At 38.7% G+C, this 27,722-nt stretch overlaps 1 protein-coding gene across 2 annotated transcripts; it reads left to right on the forward strand.

Annotated features, from left to right (window-relative positions):
• Positions 1–1,818: 1,818 nt before the first annotated feature.
• UBXN8 (UBX domain protein 8) lies at positions 1,819–22,457 on the forward strand. Of its 2 annotated transcripts, none has more exons than XM_075204598.1 (8): positions 1,819–1,962; positions 4,164–4,286; positions 7,402–7,472; positions 11,088–11,210; positions 17,492–17,632; positions 18,908–18,949; positions 19,717–19,805; positions 20,994–21,117. In XM_075204598.1, the coding sequence occupies exons 1-8, from the start codon at positions 1,878–1,880 to the stop codon at positions 21,010–21,012; spliced, it is 693 nt and encodes a 230-aa protein (XP_075060699.1). In that variant the 5' UTR covers positions 1,819–1,877; the 3' UTR covers positions 21,013–21,117. The 2 variants fall into 2 exon arrangements, with proteins under 2 accessions (XP_075060699.1, XP_075060698.1); XM_075204597.1 differs by having other exon boundaries at positions 1,820–1,962; positions 19,717–19,791; positions 20,994–22,457.
• The last annotated feature ends 5,265 nt before the right edge of the window (positions 22,458–27,722 follow it).

Genomic DNA, 27,722 nt, shown 5'->3' on the forward strand with positions numbered 1-27,722 from the left:
AAGCCTTGGAAACATTTTTCAGATTAAACCATATTTTATCTAGCGTACTCTGTGATTCTTTATGAACTTGCGACGCCCAGGGAGGCTCATGCTACAGGTGTATGTGATTTAAGTGTGAAACATTAATAAGAGGCTCTTGTGAACGTAAGGACACCATAATAAATCCTTTGTGGAGGCAGAAAGGGTGTATTCATTGTTAATTAACTAAAGTAACAGCAGTCACGGCCAGCTGCTCAGATTGCTGTATCTTTCTAACGTTACAGGAACAGTAGTTTTTCGTGACTGCTGTTCCTGTTGAAGACTTTTTATACTCACAATCTTTGCAATAAGGATTGAAAGAGATTGCCATCAAAATGTATTCAATAATAAATATGCCCCTTTGCGATATTGACCATATTACTGAGGATCATAAATTTCGTGTTAGAGGGGCATATTTAATAAAGCACGATAGTGCTTTTAACGGATAATTAAGGTCCCACAGTGTCCTCCGCAAATTTATTAAGGGGGCATCGCAGCAGATATCATGGATATCTGCTGCTTTGCACTCCTCTTCGTTTTTGGGAGCAGTCACCATTCAACAGAATGGTGACTGCTCCTGGCCGCAATCTAACAAGTCCCGAAAAAACAGCAGCTGGCGTACATGAGGAAATCTAATGCTGTCAGCTCTGCTCCGGAGAGCAGAGCTGGACAGCGCATGTGTGGAGGGATCACATGATCCCTCCCTGTCACTCAGCGCTCTCTCTCTGCAACTATCGTTGCAGAGACAGAGAGGGGATCTGTGTGCGCATGTCCAGTTCTTGGAACTGGACATGCGCACTTGAAGAGTGAAGAGAAGACCCGAAGACAGCGCTTCCAAAGAGGGGGGTAAGTATGATTTTTTTTATCACTGAAACAGCAGTTTTTCGGAACTGCTGCTTCTCTGCACGGCTGTACATAAATGTGAGAAGTAGTTCAATCCTTATCATTGCGATAAGGATTGAAAACTACTTTTCACTTTATGTGAATAATGATAAATGTGCCCTAGAAGCTGTTAACTCCGTATTTCCAAATGTGGCGCAGAGTGCGGACAGAAACTATCTGCACACAAGCTTTTACAGTGGCTGTTCCCAAGGGCACGATCCAGTCACCTCAAGCATTTAGTGCCCCAGACTGGGAGGGGAAGTTTTCCAGGCACTAGAAAACCCCCCTGGGTGTGCCCGTGATTAGAGATAGGTAAACTGTGTGCACACAAGGACAGCCGTTTATCGTGGCTCGTTTCGGTAGAACACTTTTCAGAAATGGACACAATCTTTAATTTCTTATCATTGTGATAAAAAATGAAAATGAATGTGTAAAAAACTGGGTTATTGTTAAATATGCCTCATAGTTTTATGATAAAATGAGGAGGAATTAGAGCTTATTCAGTGGCACTGCAATAAAAAAAATAATTAAAGATTTACAATTATCCACATAGGTAAACAGATATAAATCTGAAAAATTGTCAAGAAGAAAAAATGAATATGGCGAGAAGGATATAGCAAGAGTATATAAGAAAAATATTACAGAGTAACAAAATCCGGCGTGACGCTCACGAACTAGAAGCAAAATGGGTAATGGGATGCAAATGAGTGATCATGAATGAAACACAAGGGGAAAATACGACGATCGGCATAATTCTGTGAAATAATAAATCAGAAATATTGCATATATGTATGCAGTATAAACTCTTGCATATATTTCCAGATATAAACGTGTAAACACCGTAGTGAATTGAAAAGAAGCGTCACCAGTGTGACAGAGTGTAGAACATAGCATTATTCCGGTCACATGTGCACACATACTACACGGACAGACAGACAGGCATTTCCTGATACAGAGCAGGGAATCCTGGCAGAGACATGGCAGCTGGGGGCAGGACTCCGATATTCTGCTTACTGCTCATTTCCTTTTTCATTCTGCTGGTTTTAAGGGGTCATCCACTAGGTACATTGCAACATGCAGCTCGATTCCTGTAATTTGTACTTCCATTGTGTGCCATTAAATTCCGATTATGTGCTGCTGCTGTACGATATGGCGAATGCTATGACTGCAGATCTGACGTGTCTTAAAACGTTTTGTTGATGTTATTTTTGCTCTCAATATTTTGTACATATGTTATCCCATAGTTATTCTAATAATGATATATTTATGTTTGAGGGATCTTGGTTTTAAGAATTGTAACGGTATCTGTACATGCGCAATATTTTTTTGAGTAAACAGCACTATTGTTAGTTATATCAGTAACTAATACTGTCTTAGTTATTCCCTAACAGCTCTTTTGTCATACCCAACTAATTTTCATTGTGCTAAGTGCCAACGGGACTGACTGAATTAATTAATATTAAAAAAATGCCTTTAAAATTCATTAGTCCAGCCCAAGCAGTTGAAAATTAAAGATACATTGTTATTACACTTTGAAAATGAGTTAGTTGATATGTTATATAGAATGTACATATTTTTATTCTCACAGAGAATTGTGTCTACTCTAGTGCTGAGAGTTAGATTCATATGATTCACTGTTTGGGATAAAAAGTAAATTTTACTGGTGTCAGTCTGACCTTAAGGGCTTTAGGTTGTTAACTTCAGGTATATGTACCCCAGGAGCTCAGTTTCAAGGAGTATGTCAGTCTGTTGAATGTAGCTCTAAATAACACTAAATGTAGGTACTTGTGTACTTTACGGACTCATTGCCTTGTTATATAGAACATTCAGTGACGTCCGCTGCTACATCCGATTCTTCTTTTGTTTATTCTTCGGTTGTTTTTCCGGCCCAAAACGGGAAATATCTTTTAAAATCACTTCGCAAGGATCACGGTTATTTAGGATAGTCCTCCACATAAACTCGGCCATGTACGACTCGAGGAAATTCCTGTTCATCCCTCTTCTTTTTTTGTTCCCCTACTTAGCAGCAGATTCCCACATCCTTTCAATCTTCTGGGTATTTTCTAGCGTTTTGGGATTCACAAAGTTGAAGATGTGATTTGCGCTTAGATGCTGGAAACCACTGTTACCGATATCCGCATAAGCTCATCAACAATCCGATATGATTGTAGTGCCAGGTCTGATCCATTCTCTAATAATGGGGAGGAGAGTAGATGCTGAACTGTTTGGGATGGGGACGACAAAACATTCGTTGTTTTCTCTGCAATGAGTCCGTAAAGTACATAAGTACCCTAAATGTATTAGTAAATAATAAAACATACACAAAAATAAATCAGAATAGGTAACTAGATCAATTTAATGTATAACGAGATTCTTAGTATTGAGGTTCTCAGGTTGGTGGGATATTGTAAACAAATATATACACATTAGAGCAGTGATTGGCAAATTGATACACTTCAGAGGCCGCATTGACAATACCTGTTATAGAGGGTGCAGTATAAGTATAGTAGAGTATAAATGAGCCAACCTAAGGGGAACTTGGCAACTTTTACCATTACACAGGAGTGTGGGGAAAAAATAAAAAAAGTTGGAGAAACCTTACTCTATGGTCACCTTGTACTAATAATGCATGCATGTTGCTGTATACTCTGTAACCACAGTGTGTTACCTGCAGTGGCAAGGTTATCTTGGCGATGATAACAAAGTGGTGTACAAGACATCTTGAGAAACAATGGCTAAACAACAGGGTGCAGCCACTATATAGCCCAGATGTGAGAGTCACCCCCCTCTGAGGGCTCCCTGCATCCCACCAAAGACTCTTCTGAATGGTGCATTCTGTTTTGAGAGCAGTGAAGGGGTCCCCTAACCAAATTTTGTTAAAGGGCCCAGCGATGCAATGCTGCACTGTCTAGTATGGTAGAAGAAAATATCTGCATGGACGTGCCCTATGCCCATGTGAGAAAAGTTAAAGCTTTCATTAGTAAATTGAGAAGCTATAAATAGCCACAATAATGAACATAGGCAATCAAAGCAAAAGCAGGAGATTAAAAATGGATGTCTTCAGCAAATCCTAGTTGCAGTAATTACAGGTTTCCTTTCATGCACTGGAAGAAACAAAGCAGATTATAATTGTATTGATCACTCTGTACTGCTTATAATGCTAATCAATTAAACCTAATCTTTCAAGGTGTTAAAACCCTACTGTACAAATTAGTTTAAACTTTGTCACAAGAACTGATTTTGTTTTAATTTTTGTTTTGTAGGTTTGAAAGAGATTGCATTCTGGGCTGGGAGATTCATCTTGATCCTGGCTCTTGTCACTTTTATTGTTTCTGTTGTGACTCCATATTTTTCCAGAGTTCGTCCGTCTAGCTATTCTCCAACAGGTAAAGACAGAGCTCATGATAATTTTATTTATTCTCTGTAAAAAGAACTTAGAGATATCACCGTTAACATTGGCTTATTTTGAAAGTAGTGTGTTCCAAAACTTCTGTTCTTGATGAATAATACAAGGGTACTTTAGTATCTCAGGGGTATATTTAGTTAGCTGCGATGTTCCTCTGAACATCGTACTGGGCACATTTGCAGCTACTATGGTACCTCAGCATCGTGGGGGGGCGTAGAAATATCTGCAGTGTTACATCATCGCAGAGTACCTTTGCAACCAATCCTGGAGTTGTTTAGTGTAATAGTTATTGCCTGGTTACCACAAGCAAGTATTCTGGCATAAAAGCGTTTGATCACCGGTCCATCTGAACCTGAGGATGATATCCCATCAGTGAGTATGGCAGCTGGCACCCATCATAAACACAAATAAATATAACTAAGGTTCTCTATGCTGAATGGCTTATGTTCTTATGGTTTGCTAACCTATATAGTCTTCTCTGTAGAGCATACTCTTATCAAGTTTTGTGAGCCATAAAAGTAGGGCATCTAGCTTGAAGCATATTATCTGGCCTACATCTCATCGGATTCAACTAGGCCGTTTTGTAACTGCTGGTACTGGGATTTTCCAGTGTAGTCACCTTGACACAATGACAGTGGGGTAATAAGTTGAGGCCGGTTCAACAATATGCCCCTCTTGCATCCATTAAGTCTAGTTCCCCACTTCATGTTCATATGAGTGGATTAGAGGTTTTCCAGCAGAGAAGTGGGGGATTTCATGGGAAGAAGCCCTATTATGCAGACAAACCTTAATTCATGCACTCATCTCCTGCATAGACTATTGCAATTCCCTCCTTACCGGTCTAACCAAAATCAGATTTGAACCCCTACAATCTATTTTGCACGCAGCTGCTAGATTGATTTTCCATGCAAACTGTTGTTCCTCTGCTGAGCCACTGTGCCAGTCTCTACATTGGTTGCCTGATTTTCAACGAATCCAATATAAAATTCTTCTACTAACATACAAGGTCGTCAACAAAATTGCACCGACATACATTTCCTCACTTGTCTCAAAATATCTCCCAACTCGACAACTCCGTTCTACACATGATCTACGTCTCTCCTCCATTCTCATCACATCCTCCCATTCCCGGTTACAGGACTTTTTTCGGGCTGCACCCACTTTGTGGAATTCCCTCCCTCGCACAGTAAGACTTTCCACTAGTCTTCAAACCTTCAAGCATTCTCTGAAAACCCAGACAAGCCTATAATATTCCTCAACCAGCATCTTAATCTCCCTAGGTTACCCTATTACTATCGTCTACACAGCTAACACAAGACAACAACCCTCTGACCAGCATTGCTGTGTGACTGATCACACAGCCCACTCAATACTTTTTACCTTTTAATTATTGCTGGTCTAGCTTGTGAGCAGGGCCCTCTTACCTCTCTGTATGAATTACTCAGTATTGTTTTATTAATGTTTGTTCCTAATTGTAATGCGCTACAGAATTTGCTGGCGCTATGTAATTAAATGATGATGATGGGGAGACCCTGGCACTGCACTTTGAATATGTCTTAAAGTGGCTACATCCATTACGTACATGTGTGGGATCTATTATCAGGGGTGCTTAAGACTTTCTGTTTTCCAGAAAAGTGTTTTTTGCATAATAATAATAAATAATAAATTGCCATGTCTAACATACAATAGTAGCTAATTATATTTCAAAATGACCCGTCTTTCCCCAGACTACTTTTTTACATTTTCTTCATTAAATTGTTTAAAAGTGCTCCCCACAATGACTTTAGAAACTCGAGAAAGAGATGTTTTTTGATCATTGGTGAGAATGGTATTAGAATCACAATATTTTAACTTTTTTATGTTTCTGGTTTTTGGAATGTTCTGCATAATGGCTATATATAAGAGATTACATACCTCTATAGAACACTTATCTTACCACTCAACTTACAGTAAAAAAAAAAGAGCAGCCCAGCCCACTTTTGTATATTTGAAGGTTTGTATTACATTGTGCTCCCATTAATGTAGCAAATGTGAAGTTTAAGGTTTATAAGGTCCTATTGTTTGTTCTGTGGTTTTATGTTTTTAATTGTTTTAATAAAGTGCTTACCATTAGTCTATGCAGGTGTTTTGAACGCATTGTGAAAACCACTTTTATACTTTGAATTGGGTAATTTCACCACTTCTGAATCTTGCTTCACCACCATTAACTGTGATAATAGACTAGAGCTTGCCATAGTAGTGCTACTACAGTACCATTGTGTTTTTGTGTTTTTGTCTTGTGTTTAAAATTTTCCATTTTTACAACTCTGGTTTACCTGAGATAAGGATTGGTATTCGTACATTTTATAACTAAGGACTCGCTTTACATTCTGCCTACCCAGGAAACCCTGCAAGAGGTTTTTTTCTCAAACATTACATCATCTGGCTTCTTCTTTTCTCTACATCCCCTGGTTGCCGAAACACTAATTTTTAAACTGTCCTGTTGTAATCTTTGTCCAGATTTCTCACTCTTTCTTCTGTTTTTCTCTTGTTTTTTTTAATTACTTTACTTCTTATCTACTGCATTAGTCTGTCATGTGTCTGACTACTTTCGCTTTCCTTCACAGCTCAATAGACTTTGTTACCATTCATTCTTCCCCTTTTGTTTTCTTCAATGCAAGGCATTAGAATTCTGCCTGGCAACTGATTCCTATTGGTCAGCTGCAGTTAAAGGCCGATCTTTACCTGCCTGCTTGACCTGTTGACATTTCACATAACCCTTTTTCTGATTTCACTAATGTGGCCTCATATTGAATGTCGCTGCCCTGTTGATTGACAGAATGGGGGTGGGGAGTGGAGGTAACCACAGCGATTGCCACACTACTTCACTCAAACCACACTTGTAACAGATAGTATCCCTGGACCAGATATGTCCCCAAAAAAAAAAGAGAAGTATCCCTACATCTGCAAGTCGTCCGTACATCCCAACTATTTTCTTTGAGGTTGCAATCAAAATTTACCTTGTACAGGGTATTGTGGACTTACCTTTATTAACTCTAACTTCTTTATCTTGGTTCTAATATTCTCACTCCTTGTTAAATTACTGCATTCCTTAGTGTCTCAAGATGAAATTAACATAAATCAAGAGACTGTAAGAAAGGGGCAACAAGAGCTCTTAAGTCAAAAGGTGAGTAATATTTTTTATTAAAGTTCTTTTTTTTTTTTGTATATTACAATATAAATTTACCTTCCTATGGTATTTAAAGCTATTTCTGCAGCTTCTGTTATTTAAAAAAATATATGTGCCATTTATTTATACATAATGCCTTGTGCATGAAGTATATATAAAAAATAAACACTTGGGGCTACACAATGATACTGGTTGCTCAGGAGAGGACTTTAAGGACTTGTGGAATATTGTGCTCATTTTATGCAAATATTTCAGCTTGACTTTTGAGTCAACAGCAACTTTTAAGCAATTTGTCTTGAAAAATATTACTATTTCATAGTTGCAAAACACAAAGAAAAAGTATATATCGAGGCACTTCAGGATGTTCAGTAACGTTAAAAACATCTATTTTATTGGTATACATTAAAAATATACATACTTGGTTCACAAAAAGTCACGAAATATAAAACCATTAAGTGATAACTGTAGTGATTAAACTGTGTATGAAGTTTAAAAATGCTGAATTAACTGCAATTGTTGTGCTCACAAATTCCTTATTGAATAAACACTTTAATTTGTGTAATATAAATATATTCTGCTATTCTTACATAATAAAAGTAATCCACATTCATCTTCCTAAATATAATTAGAAGGAATCCAGTTTTTAAATCTTACACTTACAAAGGATATAATTAATTGTGATATTCTGTATAGTCCGTTAACTGTACAACCAAAAAAAGATGGAAACTTTGTTGTATAGGGAGTGTTCCTTTGATTGTTTTATTACAAATTACATTTGGCCAAATAAACCAAAAAGAAGAATTGTAAATTGATCTTATTCAAAAATGCAGCCATGCATAATGTACTCCGTATGGTAGCCAGTTAGCTTCTTGATTAAAGCCATTGGCTAACTGGGTCCACCATGACATTAGAGTAGTAATACCGAAAGGCTATTCTATATAGGCATTGTATAATGCAGTCCTACAATGCCATAAATTCATAGGTTGCTGACTGTATGTATAGTTGTTTAAATATATACATTTATTACCTGCCAGTATGCTTAACTATATATTGGCATAGTGCAGTCCTGTAGTGCCATATATAGTGAATTGCTAGTGGCCTATAAAATGATCTATCTGTGGCTAAGTATCGCAATAGCAAAAGAACAAGAAGGACACTAACTGCCTATTTGAATCTAACTGATTATGTGGATACGGTATAGCAGAGAGTGAGATAGACAAAGCGAATGTTGACGCGCGTTTCGCTTGTGTGCTTTCTCAAGGCAAAAGGCCTTGAGTTAAAGACCAGAGTTAAACTATGAGTGCTTTCCTGTTTTCCACTAGTTATCCTTGAGTGTGATTTTAAAATTCACAATTAAGGGCTATCCTTTTTTTATATATGGAAATCTCTGAATCATGTGTATCCATGGATGATGGCTTTGCAACCTTAATTTTGGCTGGGATACAAGTTAAAAAATGTTAAACCTTTTAAATAAAAGTTATCTTATATAATATTACTACTAATAACATTTACACCTTTGTAAAAGTGAGTACGTGTGTATATGTGATTTCTAATTATTATATGGGCTTTCAAGTTTCTGGATTTTTAATTGTTTTGTTTCTTGATATTGTTTTAGGGGAGCATTGTGGAAGGTCCATATTTAGATCTGATAAACTACTGAAAATGTTTATACACACATATATATCTGTGTGTAAAGGTTTCAGTAGTTTATCAGATCTAACAATGGACCTTCTACAAATCACTCCCCTAAAACAATATGAAGAAACAAAATAATAAAAATCCAGAAACATATAATAAATAAGGAAATTGTCCGCAGCACCACCAGTTGAAGGGATCTGGAGAAAGAAACTCCAGTAGATCATTGATACGTAATACAATTAAAATATTAACAAGGTTATTATTGCATATTGAGCATGCTATGACAGACACACTATACACCACACTATTCTCAAGTATCCCAGCCATTGAGGAATCACCTGAGGCAACTTTGTTAGCATGTAATAAAAACAACACGGTTCAAGAGGAACTCTAGTACAGGCAAATGAGCACGGATTGTATAGTTTATCAGCACTGACAATGTTTGAGCTTAAGTCCTTAATGTAAGGGATTATAGTCTCCTATACAAAGTAGACGTTTTGAACTTTTATATAAATGAAGTTCTATTTTAGGTTAGTATTTTAGCATGGATTTGCACCCATTGTTCTGCATTAGTAATATATTGAATTACACATTTACAATTTTCAGACAATGACAATCTATGTGTATTAAAGCAATTTAAACAAATATTCTAATAAAGAGGAGCAACTCTGGCTTGTACAAAACATTGTACTATACCCAGAGACCTTACATAACGTAATACTTGCTGTGGGTACAGTAATGTAAGGAATTTCTTAATCATTGCTTCGTAAGCCAGTACATGAGGGTCTTGTGGGTGGGGATAGTATAGCAGTGGGTGCCCAGGCTTATTGCTAATGGGAGGGTGCCATGATTCATTCTTGAAGTTTGTTTTGTCATTATGCAACCCGGTTAAGAAATCAACATCTAAATACTTATGTAACATTTTTCTGAAAATATTAAATTATTTATCCAGATGGAGTAAGTTAATTAACAAGTGGGCCTGCATTAAGTATTTTAATAATACATTTTTATAAGGATAAATAGACAGCACATACAATAGTGCAGGTAGACTTGGGGAAAAAAAAATGTGTGTTTAGATAAAAGACAATGAGTAGGATATTTGGGATGAATGGTGTAGCAAGTCATTAAAATGTATACCTAATACAACACAATACATGGCTCGGTATTACTGTAAAGTAAAGTTATTCTAGTCCAACAAGGAGATTAATGGGGATGCTACAAACAAAGTGAGTTTCATAGATTGTTTACAAGAAACCCAAGCATTACATGGTGGAGATATGTCAGGAGAGAGGAGCAATCAGTTGGGGAGACGGGGTCTGGAACTGTTAAAATATTAGGAAGGAAATTAGATGCTATAGGTATGCAAGGGAGGGTAAGTTTTAGGATAATGGACAAGTAGCTTCAGGAACAAGTTATACCCTGATGTAAGAAGGAAGGAGGACAGGAAAGCAATGAGGCTGTGGAAGTGGTATTTTAAGTATACGCTGTTAAATACAACATGAATACTAACAGGAGTTCTCAGTTATAGTGATACCTGTAGCACATACCAGAGTGACTATAGATTAAATCCTATGACAGCTCTACCAAAACGCGTTAGGACTTTGGGTACTTTCAGAGAAATTAGTGAACAACTTATGATGGCATAAATATATGGGAAACGGACAGTGGGAGTCTGCGAGTGATAGCTCTGTATGCCAGGAGTGCTGAATGTTTATTTTGTTTGTAATGTAGAAAAGTAGATGTATGTGTATATACTCTGCTTTTGTGCACTGAAACGCTTTTGCCGTAGTTGAAAAGAAAAAGGTGCCATGAAAACGTGTCTATGGAAGTATTCTGCACTGTATAAATTCTGTGTTTTTTATGCTTTGCTTCGTCAAAAAAGAAGGTACGATACAACTGATAACCTTTTCTTCATTTTATATTGTAGGTCTCATTTTATGTTATGTTGTAATAATGGATATCTTTCATTGTCAGGCAAGTGAATACAATGAGAATATTGTAAAACCGCGTCAAGAAACAAAGCTTAAAAAAAAGGAGGAGCAATTGTACAAGATGACAGGACAAACTTGGAAATTGACTGAAGGTCGAAGACTTGGTGTAAGTACAGTAATATAAGATCATTGCTTAGTTTCTAAACATATTTGATGGCATGGTGTTTAGGAACATTAATATATTAATTACCATATTTTAATCATTCACCTTTTCTTCAGAGTATTTTGTCTATTTGCTATCAAGCAAAAAGCTAATGCATCCAATGCAAAATAAAGGAATGATTCAGAAAGCATTCTTGCAATTTAAAAATATTGCAGCTGTAGGAAGATGAATCAAATAATCACAGTAGTTATTTCCAATTTGATGTTTTAGATAAGATACTTTGTAACTTGTTAAAGTGTACACATCAACATCACTGTTGAAGAAACTTTGGTAAGGCAATTATTCATAAAAGAGCAAATAGTTTTCTAATTTAGAGTATATGTATATATTCATAGCTGTACAGAAGATGACTAAAGTACAGAAAATTACTGCAGATGCAATTTCTGTAACAATTTTACAGATGTATACACACCTATAGTCATGGGCAAAAGTTTTAAGAATGACACAAGTATTCGTTTTCACAACGTTTGCTGCTTCAGTGTTTTTAGACCTTTTTGTCAGATGTTGCTATGGTATACTGACATAGAATTACAAGCATTTCATAAGTGTCAAAGGCTTTTATATACAATTACATAAAGTTTATGCAAAGAGTCAATATTTGCAGTGTTGACCCTTCTTTTTGAAAACCTCTGCAATTTGCCCAGGCATGCTGTCAATCAAATTTTGGGCCACATACTGACTGATGGCTGATCAATGCTTGGTGTTTGTCAGAATTTGTGGCTTTTTGTTTGTCCACCCACCTTTTGAGGATTGACCACAATTTCTGAATGGGATTAAGGTATGGAGAGTTTCCTGGCCATGGACTCAAAATTTAAATGTTTTGATCACCGAGCCACTTAGATAACTTTAGGCCTTATGGCAAGGTGCTCCACCATGCTGGAAAAGGCATTGTTCGTCACCAAACTGCTCTTGGATGGTTGGGAGAAGTTGCTCTTGGAGGATGTTTTGATACCATTCTTTATTCATGGCTGTGTTCTTAGGCAAAATTGTTTTTTAAAAGGGGTAGATCAAGGTTTCCCTATCCCTATTATTAACGGCTTTCTGAGCTCTGTGGATAACTTTACGACTGTATCCTCTATGATGTAATCTTTCTTTCAGTTCTGTAGAACTCTTTTGATAAGTTTCTTCTCCGGAACATTTACGCTTCAACCTTAACAATTCCCCTTTAGGGACTCCTTTAATGAATGGTGGAAAGTGGTAGCTGGTAAAGTGTAATAAACTGTTTGTGGCCGTCTTCTTATGATGGACATCAGTTGTAAGTTTTCCTTCTGGGGTTTTCAAAATTGTGAGGTCTAAAAAATGTATCTCATTATCATGAATTTCAGATGTTAATTTCAATTTAAATGATTATCAATCAAAATTGCTGTGAATTCATGAAATAAGGTGTCCTCACCATCCCAGAGTACTAGGATGTCATCTGTGTATCTCAGCCAAACACATACATGTTCGATAAATTTTTCACACTTCTCTTGAAATACCATCTCCAGCTCCCACCATCCCAGGAAAATGTCGGCATATGTTGGTGCACAAGATGTACCCATCGCAGTTCCCCTGACTTGTAAGAAGAATTTAACTTCAAATACAAAATAGTTTTTTGTTAGAATGAATCTTAATAAGTTAATTAAAAAGTCACTGAAGTCTGTTTTTCTTATCATATTGAGGAAATAAGAAGCCGCACTAATACCTTGTTCATGAGAAATGTTGGTATATAAAGATTCAACATCATATGATGCCAGCTTAGTTGTTGAGCTGACATTGATGTTGTTAATTTTTGCTAGTATGTCCAAGGTGTCCCTTACATAGGAAAATAGGCTCGTAACAAATTTGCGAAGATATATATCAATGTATTTACTCACATTCTCCATCAGGCTACCCATTCCCGAGACGATTGGCCTCCCTGGAGGGTCTAATTCATTCTTATGAATTTTAAGTAACATATAGATGGTAGGTATTTTGGGGTTAGTGACACTGAGAAAATCTAGATCTGTCTTAGATATTATTCCTGTGCTGAAGGCATTCTCAATCAGTACATTAAACACAGACAGAAAATTGGCTGTTGGATTAAAAATTAGATATTTATAGCGGTCTGTATTATCCAGTTGTCGATAAATTTCTTTAAGATATTTGGGGCGTGACCACAATACAATATTTCCCCCCTGATCTGAGGGTTTTACTATTGTGTCACTCCAACTCTGAATTTCTTTTAGCGCCAACATTTCCTTGGTCAGTGTGAAACTATTTGCTTTGAGTTGAGAAAAATTATCCTCTTCCTCCTCTACAACCAGCCATAGTGGAGAAATGAACCTGTGCTCTTCTTTGCCAGCCTAGTAGCAGGAGAGTCTAGGGGGAATAAGAGGGCTCCTGTAAGTGACAACTGCGCCAGAAACCAGGGTCCTTATGTACATTGTTGTTTGTTTATTTAGTGATCCAGGTGGCCTAAATTTGAAGCAGAAAAATGTGCTTCTTCAATGCAATTACTTATTTAGCATTCCTCGCATATGTATAAGTGCACACTCACACTCTAATTTCTGAAACTGTCAAAAACCACCCTGATCTTACTTCGGCGGATTTATGGGTCTGGCTGGAAATATGTATCACTTTACTCCTGTCAATTGTAACTTTAGCACCACCCTATTCATTAAAGTTTTAAATTTTTCTTTTACAACTCTGCTTATTCCAGCCTTGTGTGTTTTGAGGGAACAGGAAGTCTGTCTACATGACAAATGTCACTGTTGTACATTTTAATGCTTTTATTACAGTGGCAAAATGTGGTCCCCCAAGTAAAGCCTGCTTAGAGAAAAAACATCCCATTCTAGCCTAATACCCGATGTTCTTTAAGGATGTGTAAACAGCAAGTCATTTGCCAGGTAGAAAATGGTTTGGTGACTCCCCATCCTATGCCTATGCTAAAACATCACAATAATTTCTGCTATGAGCCTGCAGTTTAATGACTAACATCCCCATGGAAAGAGGAATAGTTAGCACCCTGGCGGATGCATCCATTGGGACTTCTGGGATTAAGGTTTTGAACGATTTTTCCAGTAGTCCCAGCACTAGTATCCATATATCAATGGATGAAAAACACACAGCCGGTTTTGAAAAACCTTGTACTGGGTATAGCAGGACTATATTGCAGTTGACTGGAGTCCTGCAAAATGCATAATAATGACAAGAAGGATACACATGGTTTTTGATGGGTTTTTATGCTTTGATGCCTCTAGTTCAAATGTGGACAAAAGGGACTGAAGAAATATCAGGCACTGCCAGACACTTGCTTTTTGGGGGTGTACTAGATTTATAACAGTTTGCTTTTTCTGTTCTTTGCAGACTAGCAGTTTTATTGCAGCATTTGTTTTTGCATTTTCCTTTGATACTACTAAAATTTCCAGTTCCTTCTGATGAGAAAGAAGCATCCAACAACATGATGCTGCTGGAAGCATACAGGGCCTGATCAGCCAACAGGCTGACCAGGCTGCAGTCTGGGGCGCTAGGTTGGGGGGGGCGCAGCAGCGCTGGGGAAGAAAAAAATTTTCTTTTTTTTTTGCCCTATTCAAACAACTAGCCCCCGCCCGCCAAGCCCCGCCCCCCCGAAATTCTTACCTTATAGGGTCCGCCCGTGTGTATGGAGTCCACCTATGACTCCATACACATGCTCAGCTAGTGTAGGCAGAAGACGGCAGATGACAGCTAATCACAAGCTGTCAGCTGCCGTCAGTGTGGGCGCGGTGCGCTGTTCAGTGGGTCACGTGAGATGTTAACATCTCACAAGACCACACTGATCAGACAAACCGCGCGAAACCACAAGCACCGCCGGAGAAGACCAGAAGAGGACATCACAGGCAGCGGCAGGTAAGTAAAACTTTAAATGAGCACTAAAAACTGGGAGCACTAAAAACTGGGAGCACTAAAAACTGGGAGCACTAAAAAGTGGGAGCACTAAAAACTGGGAGCACTAAAAACTGGGAAGACTAAAAACTGTGAGCACTTAAAACTGGGAGCACTAAAAACTGGGAGCACTAAAAACTGGGAGCACTAAAAACTGGGAGCACTAAAAACTGGGAGCACTAAAAACTGGGAGCACAAAAAACGGGGGAGAGCATTTTCAGGCACAATATGGGTGGGGCATTTTCAGGCACAATATGGGGGGGGGGGGAGAACCTGGCATTTTCAGGCACAATATGGGGGGGAGAACCATTGCATTTTCAGGCACAATATGGGGGGGGGGGAGAACCTGGCATTTTCAGGCACAATATGGGGGGGGGGGGAACCTGGCATTTTCAGGCACAATATGGGGGGGGGGGGGAACCTGGCATTTTCAGGCACAATATGGGGGGGGGGGGGGAACCTGGCATTTTCAGGCACAATATGGGGGGGGGGAGAACCTGGCATTTTCAGGCACAATATGGGGGGGGAGGACCTGGTATTTTCAGGCACAATATGGGGGGAGGAGAACCTGGCATTTTCAGGCACAATATGGGGGGGGGGGGGGAACCTGGCATTTTCAGGCACAATATGGGGGGGGGGAGAACCTGGCATTTTCAGGCACAATATGGGGGGGGAGGACCTGGTATTTTCAGGCACAATATGGGGGGAGGAGAACCTGGCATTTTCAGGCACAATATGGGGGGGGGGAGGACCTGGCATTTTCAGGCACAATATGGGGAGGAGAACCTGGCATTTTCAGGCACAATATGGGGGGGGGGGACCTGGCATTTTCAGGCACAATATGGGGAGGAGAACCTGGCATTTTCAGACACAATATGTGGGGAGAACCTGGCGTTTTCAGGTACAAATAATTGGCACAGATCATGACTGGGGGTGGGATAATATGCTGAGTGGCTTTACTTATGGGGGGCAGTGGCACATATCATGACGCGGGGGGGGGGGTAAGCTGCAGGGGGATAAATATTTTTCTCTATATGGGGGCCAGAGGTGAGATCATGACTTGGGGGGGGAAATAAGCTGCAGGGGTCATAAAAATTATAAATTGGCTAAGGGCTAGGGGGTTGCTAGATGTTAGTATATTATTATAAATAATTTTCAAATCTTTTATTATCCATATATGCCTGTAGTAAGGGGTTGTTTTATTTGGTCATAATGGAGTGTTGTGTTTGAATCATTCAGGGTTTGTTAACATTTTGCATTTTTGCACATTTTCAATACAGGACCCCAATGTTCCAGAAGCCAACTGACAACAACGCAACACAACCGGTGTGTTAGCCTGGGGCGGCTGGAACCCTTAATCAGGCCCTGGTAGCATAACTTCTACTATTGATTGCCAGCTCATTTACCACCCCACATTTATCTTGTTATGGTTGACTGCTGCACCATTACTCCCCCTTACCTCTGTAAGTCTTTGTTGGCTTCTCAGTTCTCTTTTCAGGGATTGCTTTTTATAGGCTGTTTCAGGGTGTTGTATTGTAGTTTCTACTTTCATCTGAGAATTTTCAATAGTAGCAATCTGATTGTAATGTGCATACCATATCCATTCAGATGCAGTCCATTTTATCATAACCTTACAGTGTTCTCCCTGGAAAATGTTGCCAGTCAGGTGGCGTTAAGAAGTAGCCAGGTGGGGGCAGTGTAATAATATTGAAAAATTTTGGAGGCTATTGTCCACACCTGCCAGGACTGGTCAGACTGTTGGTCAGTGATCGAACACACACTGTTGGCTATAGTGTTCACATAATGTTAATGCATTTTTAAACAGGAAAAACAATGGTTTATTATATTATAATAGGACTCTGTTGGGCTCCAAGAGCATGGTGGCAAGTAAAAACAGCTGGGTGGAGCACCCGGGAAATAGGTGCTGGGGAGAACACTGCCTTAGTCAGATCAGATTTCACCATTCGCTGGCTGTGCTCCTGCTATATACCTCTAGTAAGAGTGAGGCAGCTCTGGGCCCTGAGCCATAACCTCAGCCATCTTTTCTGTAATATGCTATATTATATGACAGGTCCATGCACTAGCCATTAAGTTTCATATAGAATCAATGTAAACTTTAGTGTAAGAGATGTATGAAATGTATTAGCCTACAGGTATTGTGCAGAGTGAATTATCACAGAACAGCTCTACAAATAATGATAGGAACAGATGTAAAACAGGCACAGATTATGTATGTCACACTGAAGGTGGCCATTTTTCTGTGGAAAAAAAAAAGCTCTTTGTCAAGATTTTGCCATATTCCACTTTGTACAAATGGTACATATGTTTACTGAAACCAGGAAGCAGAGGAGACGGAGAACGACTATGTTGATGTGAAAAATGGTGTGGAAACCGCAAATGAAGAAGCCATAAGGAAAAGGAAACTTCCAGAGCGGGTCACAAAGCCCTTAAGAAAAGATGAACAGCCACAACCTAAAAAGGTATCTTCATGTTTTACTGGAGCCAGGATGATGATGAAACTGCTTTGAAACAACTTTCTGGTGCTTATTTGGATTTTACTGCTTTAGCATTTGATTTTAGAGCAAAATGTGTTATAATATATATAAACAGGTTGTGATGTGTGTTGTCTTTTTGTTGAATATAAATAGAGGGTACAAGCACAGAGAAAAAAAATATACTACTAAACCATATTTGTAGTTCAGGTGTATTTACCGTGTTAGTGTGCGCTGTTTTCCCCAAAAAGTTTTCCATAACTCTACTGAGAGATTTCTGTATACCCACTTTGAGTAATCCTATTGCAGCTGAGAACTGGACAAGGATAAAACATGATGTTGGGCTGATAACTTGTCCTCATGAATGTTTTTTGAAAAGTTTTTTTTTTATGAAAGCCACAAAGTTCTTTGGAAGTATGTGGTGTTTTACATATAATCTTTCTCTCTTTTCTTTCATATTGGTTACGGATTTGGGAACCTCACGGAGGGAAGAACATAGGAATACTCCTAGGGGTATATTTACTAAACTGCGGGTTTGAAAAAGTGGAGATGTTGCCTATAGGAACCAATCAGATTCTAGCTATCATTTATTTAGTACATTCCACAAAATGATAGCTAGAATCTGATTGGTTGCTATAGGCAACATCTCCACTTTTTCAAACCTGCAGTTTAGTAAATATAACCACAGGTTGTTCTAAGGAGGACAATATCTTATTAATGAAGCGTTCACTTATAAAGAGAGACTAGAAAACTTGGTTTGTTTACTTTGGGGGGAAGAAAGGTTTCATAGAGTTGGCCAAATTATTATGTATTATTCCAGGTCAATAAAAGATTTGTCTTACACACTTTTCATGCCATGGAGCATACAAAATTCATGAGGGAATGGATGAAAGGCTGTCTTACCATCAGCATAGAAAGAGGTTATTTACTGGAAGGATGGTTAAGCTATGGTAGTAGTGATAACAAATTCACATTTAAAAATTGATTGGGTGCCTTTTTCACAATAAATTATATGTGTATTTATAATTAGTAGAGGACATTAATGGGGCAAATGATCAGATTGGCATTTTTATGGTAAGGAAGGAGATTTTCCCCTGTGATGCTAAATTGACCGTTGCAACACTGGGGTTTGTTTTGGTTTTGTTTCGTCTAAGTCAACATAGTTCTTGACAGGTTGAACTTGATGGACCTGTTGTTTTTCAACTTTAATAACTATGTATGTAACTATGTATATCAGTGTAATAACGGCATCTGTATTAATAGGTTATTACCTTACCCGAAGAACCTAATCAAGAAGAGGAAGGAGTAAGTAATGTGTTTATTCACTTGAGATCGTATAATAATACTGTTATACTGCAGAAATGACCAGTAAATGTGGTTGCTACATCTGGCTGGGTTCCATTGTTTCTCTGCATATCATAAAAGATACCAATTAAATAGACTGTGCACACTGCAGTACATCTCCCAATATGATCTTACTTTTTACAGTCATAATGTTGTTCTATAAATACTTTTAATATAGTTTACCTTGTACTAATACATAGGATATTGTATTTTTTTCTACTTAACCTTTTTTTCAATCTATTGTATCTTGCCTGCTAAGTCATGGCAACTCCATTGTTATGCTGCAGAAAAAAATAAATTAAGTCCTTTATTAAATGAAAACATTTATTTCAGACCATGAGATGCATGGTATTTTTCTGCAAAAATACTGTGTTTTTTTTAAAAGTACATTTAATGGGTTATTCAAGCAGATGATATTAGAAGCTGCTTACCTAGATGACTTTCTGATCCCCAACAAATAGCTGCTGCAGTGTTTACAGTTGTACACGCTGTCAGACATGGCATTGAAAAACTGGAGTGGCAGCTTTATTAGACGTTCATTTAATATATTGAGTAGGTGCAGACCCGCTTACGTACCATCGTACTAATTAATATCACTTGCGGTAGTTGCTACTGACTTCTTGCATTTTAATGGTTTGTAGTTTTATAATCTACGGTCCATGTTTACTGATATATTTCTTAGCTTAATGTAGTTTCCACCTGTTAATATTATGTCATTATTTGTTAAGGTTGTCACCATTGCTTTACGGTGCCCTAGTGGGCGTGTTTATAGAAGAAGGTTTTACAAGTCCTGCAGCTCACATGTAAGTTCTATCAGGTAACTCAGTGACTGTAGCAACATTGTAATGTCATTTGTTTACACTCATTGCAAAATTTAATCTTTGTGCTTTCAACAAAAGAATTGTATAAAACAAAAGTCCGACTTACTGATCCTGCTGAGCAATGTTACGTATGATTGATTAAAATCTATGGCCAGAACGTAAACATTTGGGGTTGTTTAAAAAATAAAAATGTGAATGTACAGCACATTGTTTAAGATGTAATTATATTTATTGTATTATAAGACACATGCGCACCCCTATTCTCTATGGTCCATTTCAGCACTAATATCATTTTAGGCATATCATTAAAATGGATATATTTGCAAAGTTAAAAACCTCACCTGCTATCATATTTGCACCACCACTTCATTAAATGCAACTTTTTGTTTTCTCTTAAAATGCTGTTTTGTTTTGACTATAGCTTATGTATTACATAACTCATGATGGTAAAGACACATTAAGTCTGCCTTTCTTCAAAGTGTCAGAATTTTCCATTGAGATTTGGCTGTATTCACTTGTCTGGTAGTTGCTATCAGTGTCCATTTACAAGAGCAATAATTAACCAAAATTAACCACACAAGAAAAACCCTTTTAACATATAACCAATGAAATATACATTTTGTGCCTGATTCATTAAGGAAGGTAAGGCAAAAAAAGGAGTAAATGTTCTCAGAGACAAACCATGTTACAATGCAAGTAGTGCAAATTAATTTATTATTTTGCACATAAGTTAAATACAAGCTGTTTTTTCATGTAGCACACAAATACTTGATAGCTTTATTTGTACACCGAAATTTAAAGTTTATCTAGGACATGCTGTACTCCAACAATAAATCTGCCATCACATTTTAAATTTATCCCCCCCCCCCCCCCTCCAATGCAACATGGTTTTGCCAAGGTGCAAAGTTACTCTTTTTGTTGCTTTACTTTCCTTAATGAATCAGTCCCTTTTTGTGTCTGATTGCAAATGCTTACATAGTGAACATAGGAGTCAAATTACATGTTTTTGGTTAAAAAAGGAGGCCTGCCTATTATATCAGTAGTTTTGCTACCAACACGCAGACTTAGCTTCCTTCACACACCTGGACTGGATTTTTCATGTTCTAAACACATTTGTTGTGTTTTGGCTTACTGTTAAAATAATCTGTAGTGAATTGCAATTTGCTATTGCTTTTGTTTTGCAGGTATTGCTGGATTGGATGATGAAAATTGGATATCACTCAGTCATTTATACAATTTCCACACCTATTCCAAGATGCCAGCTGGAATTGAAGAAAGATTTAACACTGGAGAATATTGGCATCACAAAACACACAGTTTTAAATATTGAAGAAAAAGATCTATCTTAATTGTATATGAAGATAAGAAATCACTTATGCTTCTCCTTAAGATCATTGTGTTGCTGACCAGAGTGCATTTAAGACAATTGTGGCACACAAATTTAATAGCAGACTCCAAAGGAGAACTAGATTCCAGTGAATTCACATCTACAGACTACGGAGAACTGTTGTTTGGGACCAGTATCAATGGCACAGATTTCTTCTCTGAGAGACACTTTATGTGACCTAGATCTATTGATCAATTTGTATGAGACTGGCTGATGAATGAATAATATTTATATTCAAATATATCAGGAACATTTAACTGGGGAGCTACAATGAGTGAATGGAAGCAAGTCTGGGTCTTAATAATAGAAAATAAAAAGCTTTATCTTGCATGGAGATTAAAATTAATGCAGTAACATCCAGGATACAGAGATTAGGTGAATCTGTGGTGCCCCAAAATCTGAGTACCCTGGGGTGTATCTATATGTTTTTAATTTGTTAATTTAATTTGTTAATTGTTAAAAGTGTTTATAAAGATTTAAAAAAATATATATATTTTCTTTAGGGAGAAGTGACAGTTGGGAGTGGTTGGTGGTTGCCGGGAGTAACAGGAAGGAGGAGTGTGTGGCATAGCAACAAGTCCACTAACTTTGGTAATAACTGTGAACTCCCAGAAGGCAGTGGTTAGAGAGGAAAGTTGTAGACTTCTGAGGGAGAGAGATCCCTGTGTCTGCATAGACTGAGAGAGAAAAATAGAGACAGAATGAAAATCGGTCAAAGTGATATATAAACAGATTAAAAGTGAAGAAGATAAGAAGTGAGCCAAAGAGAGGTGTGAGTAAAAAGGAAAGTACTGAAAACAAATAAGCAGTATATAGATCTGTGACATCACACTAAACAGACTGAGCTATGTACTGAGAACAGTGTGAGAGGAGAGAAAATAGAGAGGTCTGTGAATACACACAAAAGAGACCGTGTAATACAAAAGATCATCAGCTTATTTGGCGTGAAAAAGTAATTTATGGGCCCCAACCACGTGCAGCACTTCTACTAAATTCCTGTGCACAGTTCAACCCAGGACTGAGTGTAAATATGGTAACGTTACCAGGGAAAATATTGGTGCACCAAATGTTTTAGATGATGTTAATGTTATGTAATTTACCTGAAAATTGATTTATTGTTATTATATGTTAAATGCTATTGTGCTCTATGTTGATCAAATGAATATTTTGTCATTACCATTGAGCTGAAGGGGTCAGTGGCGCGGTGGCTTACCAAAATTATCTTTACCGCGTTATTAATAAACCCAAGTTATTTGACCAATCCTTGTCCCTTTCATTGAAGTATTTATCTCCTGACCACCGGATGTCCGAATAAAAAAGAACCTGACTCGTGTCTGGAGGACAAGGTAAGGGAAGGAAATCCCATCATACTCGGCCACCACAAATCTCACACATATCTTTTGTGTCGTTAGTCATTTCATCAGAAGGTTGGGTTTATTGAAGAAAAATACAGAAATGTTCTGTTCCCTACACCATGTACATCCAAGAAATGTTTATAATCGCATATGAAGTGGCTACATTTTGAATGAGTTGTTATATTCTTTTATAGCCAATTCTCAATTTCTGTGTCCTACACACACATTTTATGAGATAAAAGTTGTAATTGGAAAACTGACCTTTATAACAGGTCAGTTTTATTTATAATGTACATAAAGACTAGGAGACATCATTCTCATAGGCACATTATTTTCTATAAATTATTTTCCAATCACACCCCGGGCGCACATAGCCACCGTGCTGCCCAGGTAGATAAGTGGTTAGCACTTCTGCCTCACAGCGCGGGGGTCATGAGTTTGATTCCCGACCATGGCCTTATCTGTGTGGAGTTTGTATGTTCTCCCTGTGTTTGCGTGGGTTTCCTCCGGGTGCTCCGGTTTCCTCCCACACTCCAAAAAACATACTAGTAGGTTAATTGACCCTAGTCTGTCTCTGTCTGTGTGTTAGGGACTGTAAGCTCCAATGGGACAGGGACTGATGTGAATGAGTTCTCTGTACAGCGCTGTGGAATCAGTGGCGCTATATAAATAAATGGTGGTGATGATGATAAATTAATTTTGGACATTCTCCTAATTCAATATTTTTACTGATTTCAGTACGTCCCAATGTTTATGTAAATCCTTGGATGTGTTCTCTCTTTTTCATTATAGATCCTGATGGTTTGGAGTCAGTGCATTTGTAATTTAAAGCTAATGGATGTTTCAAAAATCTATTTTTTGCTCACAATAAAAATTTTTTGTTTGATAACAATATATATAATGATCAGCCACAACATTAAAACCACCTGCCTAATGTTGCCTAGGGCCCCCTCGTGCTGCCAAAACAGCTCTGGCCCTTCAAGGCATGTACTCCACAAGACCTCTGAAGGTGCCCTGTGATATCTGGCACCAAGACTTTAGCAGCAGATCTTTTGTGTCCTGTAAGTTGCAAGATGGGGCCTCCATAGCTCTGACTTTCCAGTACATCCCACATATGCTCAATCAGATTGGGATCTGGGGAATTTGGAAGGCAAGTCAACACCTTGAACTCTTTGTCATGTTCCTCAAGCCATTCCTGAACAATTTTTGCAGTGTGCTAGATCACATTATCCTGCTGAAAGAGGCCACTGTTATCGGGGGATACTGTTACAATCAAGGGGTGTACTTTGACTGCAACAATGTTTAGGTAGGTGGTATGTATCAATGTAGCATCCACATGAATGCCAGGACCCAAGGTTTCCCAGGAGAACATTGCCCAGAGCATCGCACTGTATCCGCCAGCTTGCCTTCTTCCCAAAGTGCATCCTGGTGCCATCTTTTCCACAGGTAAACGACACACATGCAGCCGGCTCTCCACATGATGTAAAAGAAAACGTGATTTGTCAGACCAGGCCACCTTCTTCCACTGGTCCATTTCTGGTACAAACGTGTCCATTTTAGGCGCTGTCAGTGGTAGACAGGGGTCAGCATGGGCATTCTGACCGGCTATACAGCTTCACACGCAGCAAGCTGCGATGCACTGTATGTTCTGACACCTTTCTATCATAGCCAGCATTAACTTTTTCAGTAATTTTTGCTACAGTAGCTCTTCTGTGGGAGTTGACCAGACCAGCTAGCCTTCGCTCCCCACGGGCATCAATGACACTTGGGCGCCTATGACCTTGTCGCCGGTTCACTTGTTGTCCTTCCTTGGACCACTTTTGGTAGGTCATAATCACTGCATACTGAGAACACCTCACAAGACCTGCTATTTTCTAGATGCTCTGACCCAGTCATCTAGCCATCAAATTTTGCCCTTGTCAGAGTCGCTCAGATTCTTATGCCTGCCCACTTTTACTTCCTCAAACACATCAATTTCAAGAACTGACTATTCACTTGCCATTATCCCACCCCTTGACAGGTGCCATTGTAATGAGATCAGAGGCGTAACTAGCGAGCTGTGGGCCCCAGTGCAGGGAGGAGGGAACCTGGGCCCCTGACCCTCTGCTTCTCCCATGCAGCAGGCCCCATTATCTCTATGGGCTCCAGTGCACAGCACCTACTGCACCAATGGTAGTTCTTCCACTGAATGAGATATGTGTATAAGCAGAATAAGGATACTGCTTTTCTGATTGTAATACTTATGCTGACTTTATTGTTAAATAAATGTTGCATAGATAATGTCTGTGACAACACAAGGGTTGTTTAAAAGTGTACTCAGTCCATTCCTCACATGATATAAACTAAATAACTTTTGATGTCCCCCAGATTCCCAGGGAGATGAGAAGGGAACGTTTTCCCATTACTTGAGGGTTGAGCTAACCCTAGGGACATAAAAGGTGTTGTTGCATAAATGTACTGGACTCTGTAACCTCAAATGTTAATACCATAATCAAACTTTAATATTCGCATTCTGATAATGTTAGAACGAATAAGCCAAAGCATCACCTTTGGCGGTATACGGATCCATTCAGGAGTATCCCAACCAAGTAATGTTAATATTGGTGGGGTTATGTGTATTTTATCCTGTATTATATCATGTTGCAAGCAAGAGATGGGGGATGTGTTTTTCAACCTATGCAGGGCAGATATATTGCATATCAGGGCAGATATGCTTGGCTTCTTCAAGACAATGTCTCCACTCTTAAATACCCATTTAATGGGCAGTAACTATTGATTCACACATGTTTACATTCAGCAATAGAAGATTTCCAATTAAAATAAGGCACAAGGATGGAGCTTCTTATCAAGGGCTATTTGGGAAAGTGTCACGAGCCGTGGCGGTGCCCGAAGCCGCCCGTGACTCGCGCCCCTGTGTTCCGCCCGTCGTCATGACGACGTCACTTCCGCTTTGTCCCGGCCATTGCCAAGGCAACGGTCAGGACGCTCTCTGGTTACAGCGCCGCGTCCCGGAATCTAGGGCAGCCGGGCGCGCGCGCAAAGTAAATTAAGTTATTGCCCAGCTGGGCTGTTCACTCCCCCTGCTGCGCAGGACATTTTCTATTGAGCCACATCTGAATATAAGGCAGGAAGGGGCAAGCCCTCCCTGTTGGTTATAGTCCCTGCTACATGCAAACCACCCTGCTGTATTCTGTCTCATTGCCTGATATTCTTCGTTTGATTCGTTACTGACCCTTGCCTGGATATTGACTTTATGGATTGCCTATGACCCTTGACCTCTTGCCTGGATTTTGACTCTTCATATTTGCCAGTGACCCTGACCCCTTAGCTTGGACCTCGGCCCTGCTACTTTACCTGTGACCTTTTAGACCTCTGGCCTGGACCTAGACGCTGTCATTGCCGGCTACATATATACCTTGCCGGGACTACGTTCTCAGGTATCAGCTCCTACTACTAGAGTACAAGACCTGGGGGCATCAGAGTACCTGTGAGCGCATCTAGCTCTACGGGAAAAGAGGTTCCTATAGGCGAAGACCTCTGAAGTGGTCCTAGGAGCTGATACCTGGGGTATCAGGTAACAGAAAGAATAGAATCTACCCCAATGTCTGTATTAGGGTGAGTGTTTCAAGGCTTCCAAAGCTTGAGGAGACTATGTGGTAGAATCTGCTCCTTTCTTGGTCATGGCAGTAAAAGGAGCAACAATACCAGAAAATCAATCACTGATCTATAGTAGTTGGCAAAACCAAGGAATCTTTGAATCCCCTCATGGTTGGTAGGCAGAACCCAATTATATAACCTATAAAGGAAATTTTCAACACTTCAAATTAGCATATATATATATATATATATATATATATATATATATATATATATATAATGTACAACAGAGGAAAGGCGCAATAGTGATATTGTCAGAATGAATTCTGAACCTGGTGGGTATGAGTTCAAAGTATATTTTCCCGATGAATGTAAGTCCAAGTTTCTGGGTTGGTCTCCAACACTATATATTTAATCCAGTCTCATATCGTATGCAAGACAGAAATACCCAACGTATCAGACAATGATGTGTGTTTAGGGATTATCCGTCACTTATTTGTGCACACCAGAAAGTATAAAATTCAGCTTAACTGAATAAGTTTGTTTGGTTGTAGATATTCACGCTTGGTTTGTTCAGTCGATATAGAGGAAACAAAGAATGTCCCACATAGTGTAGTATATTGAGAATGGTATAAATTTATTACATAAAAATGCATTCTCACAATGTTAACAGAAATAATAGCTTATCTGTAATCTCAGTGTGGTCCTAGTCTCCACAGCCGTGGAACAGGTATCAGGACACCGCTAATAGTGATACAGACAAGAAAGCAGAAGGGTACTAGATGTGCCCCTGCTATCACCTCAACACAATTCATCTGGGCAGACTTCTTCAGGAGTATAATATATAAAATATATATAAACATTATATATATTTATCTTTATGTATTTTTGGAAATTAATCTGTTCTTTGAGTGTCAGTAACACTATCCTGACATGCAGTCAATGCTTTTCTAAGGAGAAACAATATGCAAGAACATCATCAAGCTGAAAAAAAAGGAGAGAGTGTGGCTCAGATTGGAGATTGGGACCGTTGTTAGGGTGTATTAGTATTAATAGTATTATTGGGGATAAGGTAAAAAAGAGATGGTTTTTCAGAGGGCGTCTAGAGATATGAAGGCTGTGGGAAAGCCTGTTTGGGTATGGTAGGGAATTCCATAAGTGGGGAACAACATGGGAGAAGTTTTGTAGGCGGGAGTGAGAGGTGGTTACCAGAGACGAGACAAAGTGTAGCATATTGATCAGCTTCTGAATAATTGATTCCTTTCTGTAATTAACTTTACTGTATTTTTTCTTGTGACAATCGTAGTCATGTTGGTTCAGCATCTCACCATCATCTTCATCTCCCTTGGACTCATTAGCTTAGCTCTTTTCATCTCTTCCAATGACATCTCTTTTTGTCCTTCCCTTTCCACACCTCCCTCACTTTTATCTTTCCCTTGCTCATCAGCCATGTTGTCTCATACCGCTGGTGACAACATAGCTCCTTTCTGATTATATAGATGCTTCTAGTGCATACGTGGGCGTTAAAAATTGGTATGGACAAATCATAGCAGCTCTAGCTGCAGAGTGTAGCA

The sequence above is a fragment of the Mixophyes fleayi genome, chromosome 1 (assembly GCF_038048845.1).
Source record: "Mixophyes fleayi isolate aMixFle1 chromosome 1, aMixFle1.hap1, whole genome shotgun sequence".
In the NCBI taxonomy this organism is placed as follows: Eukaryota; Metazoa; Chordata; class Amphibia; order Anura; family Limnodynastidae; genus Mixophyes; species Mixophyes fleayi.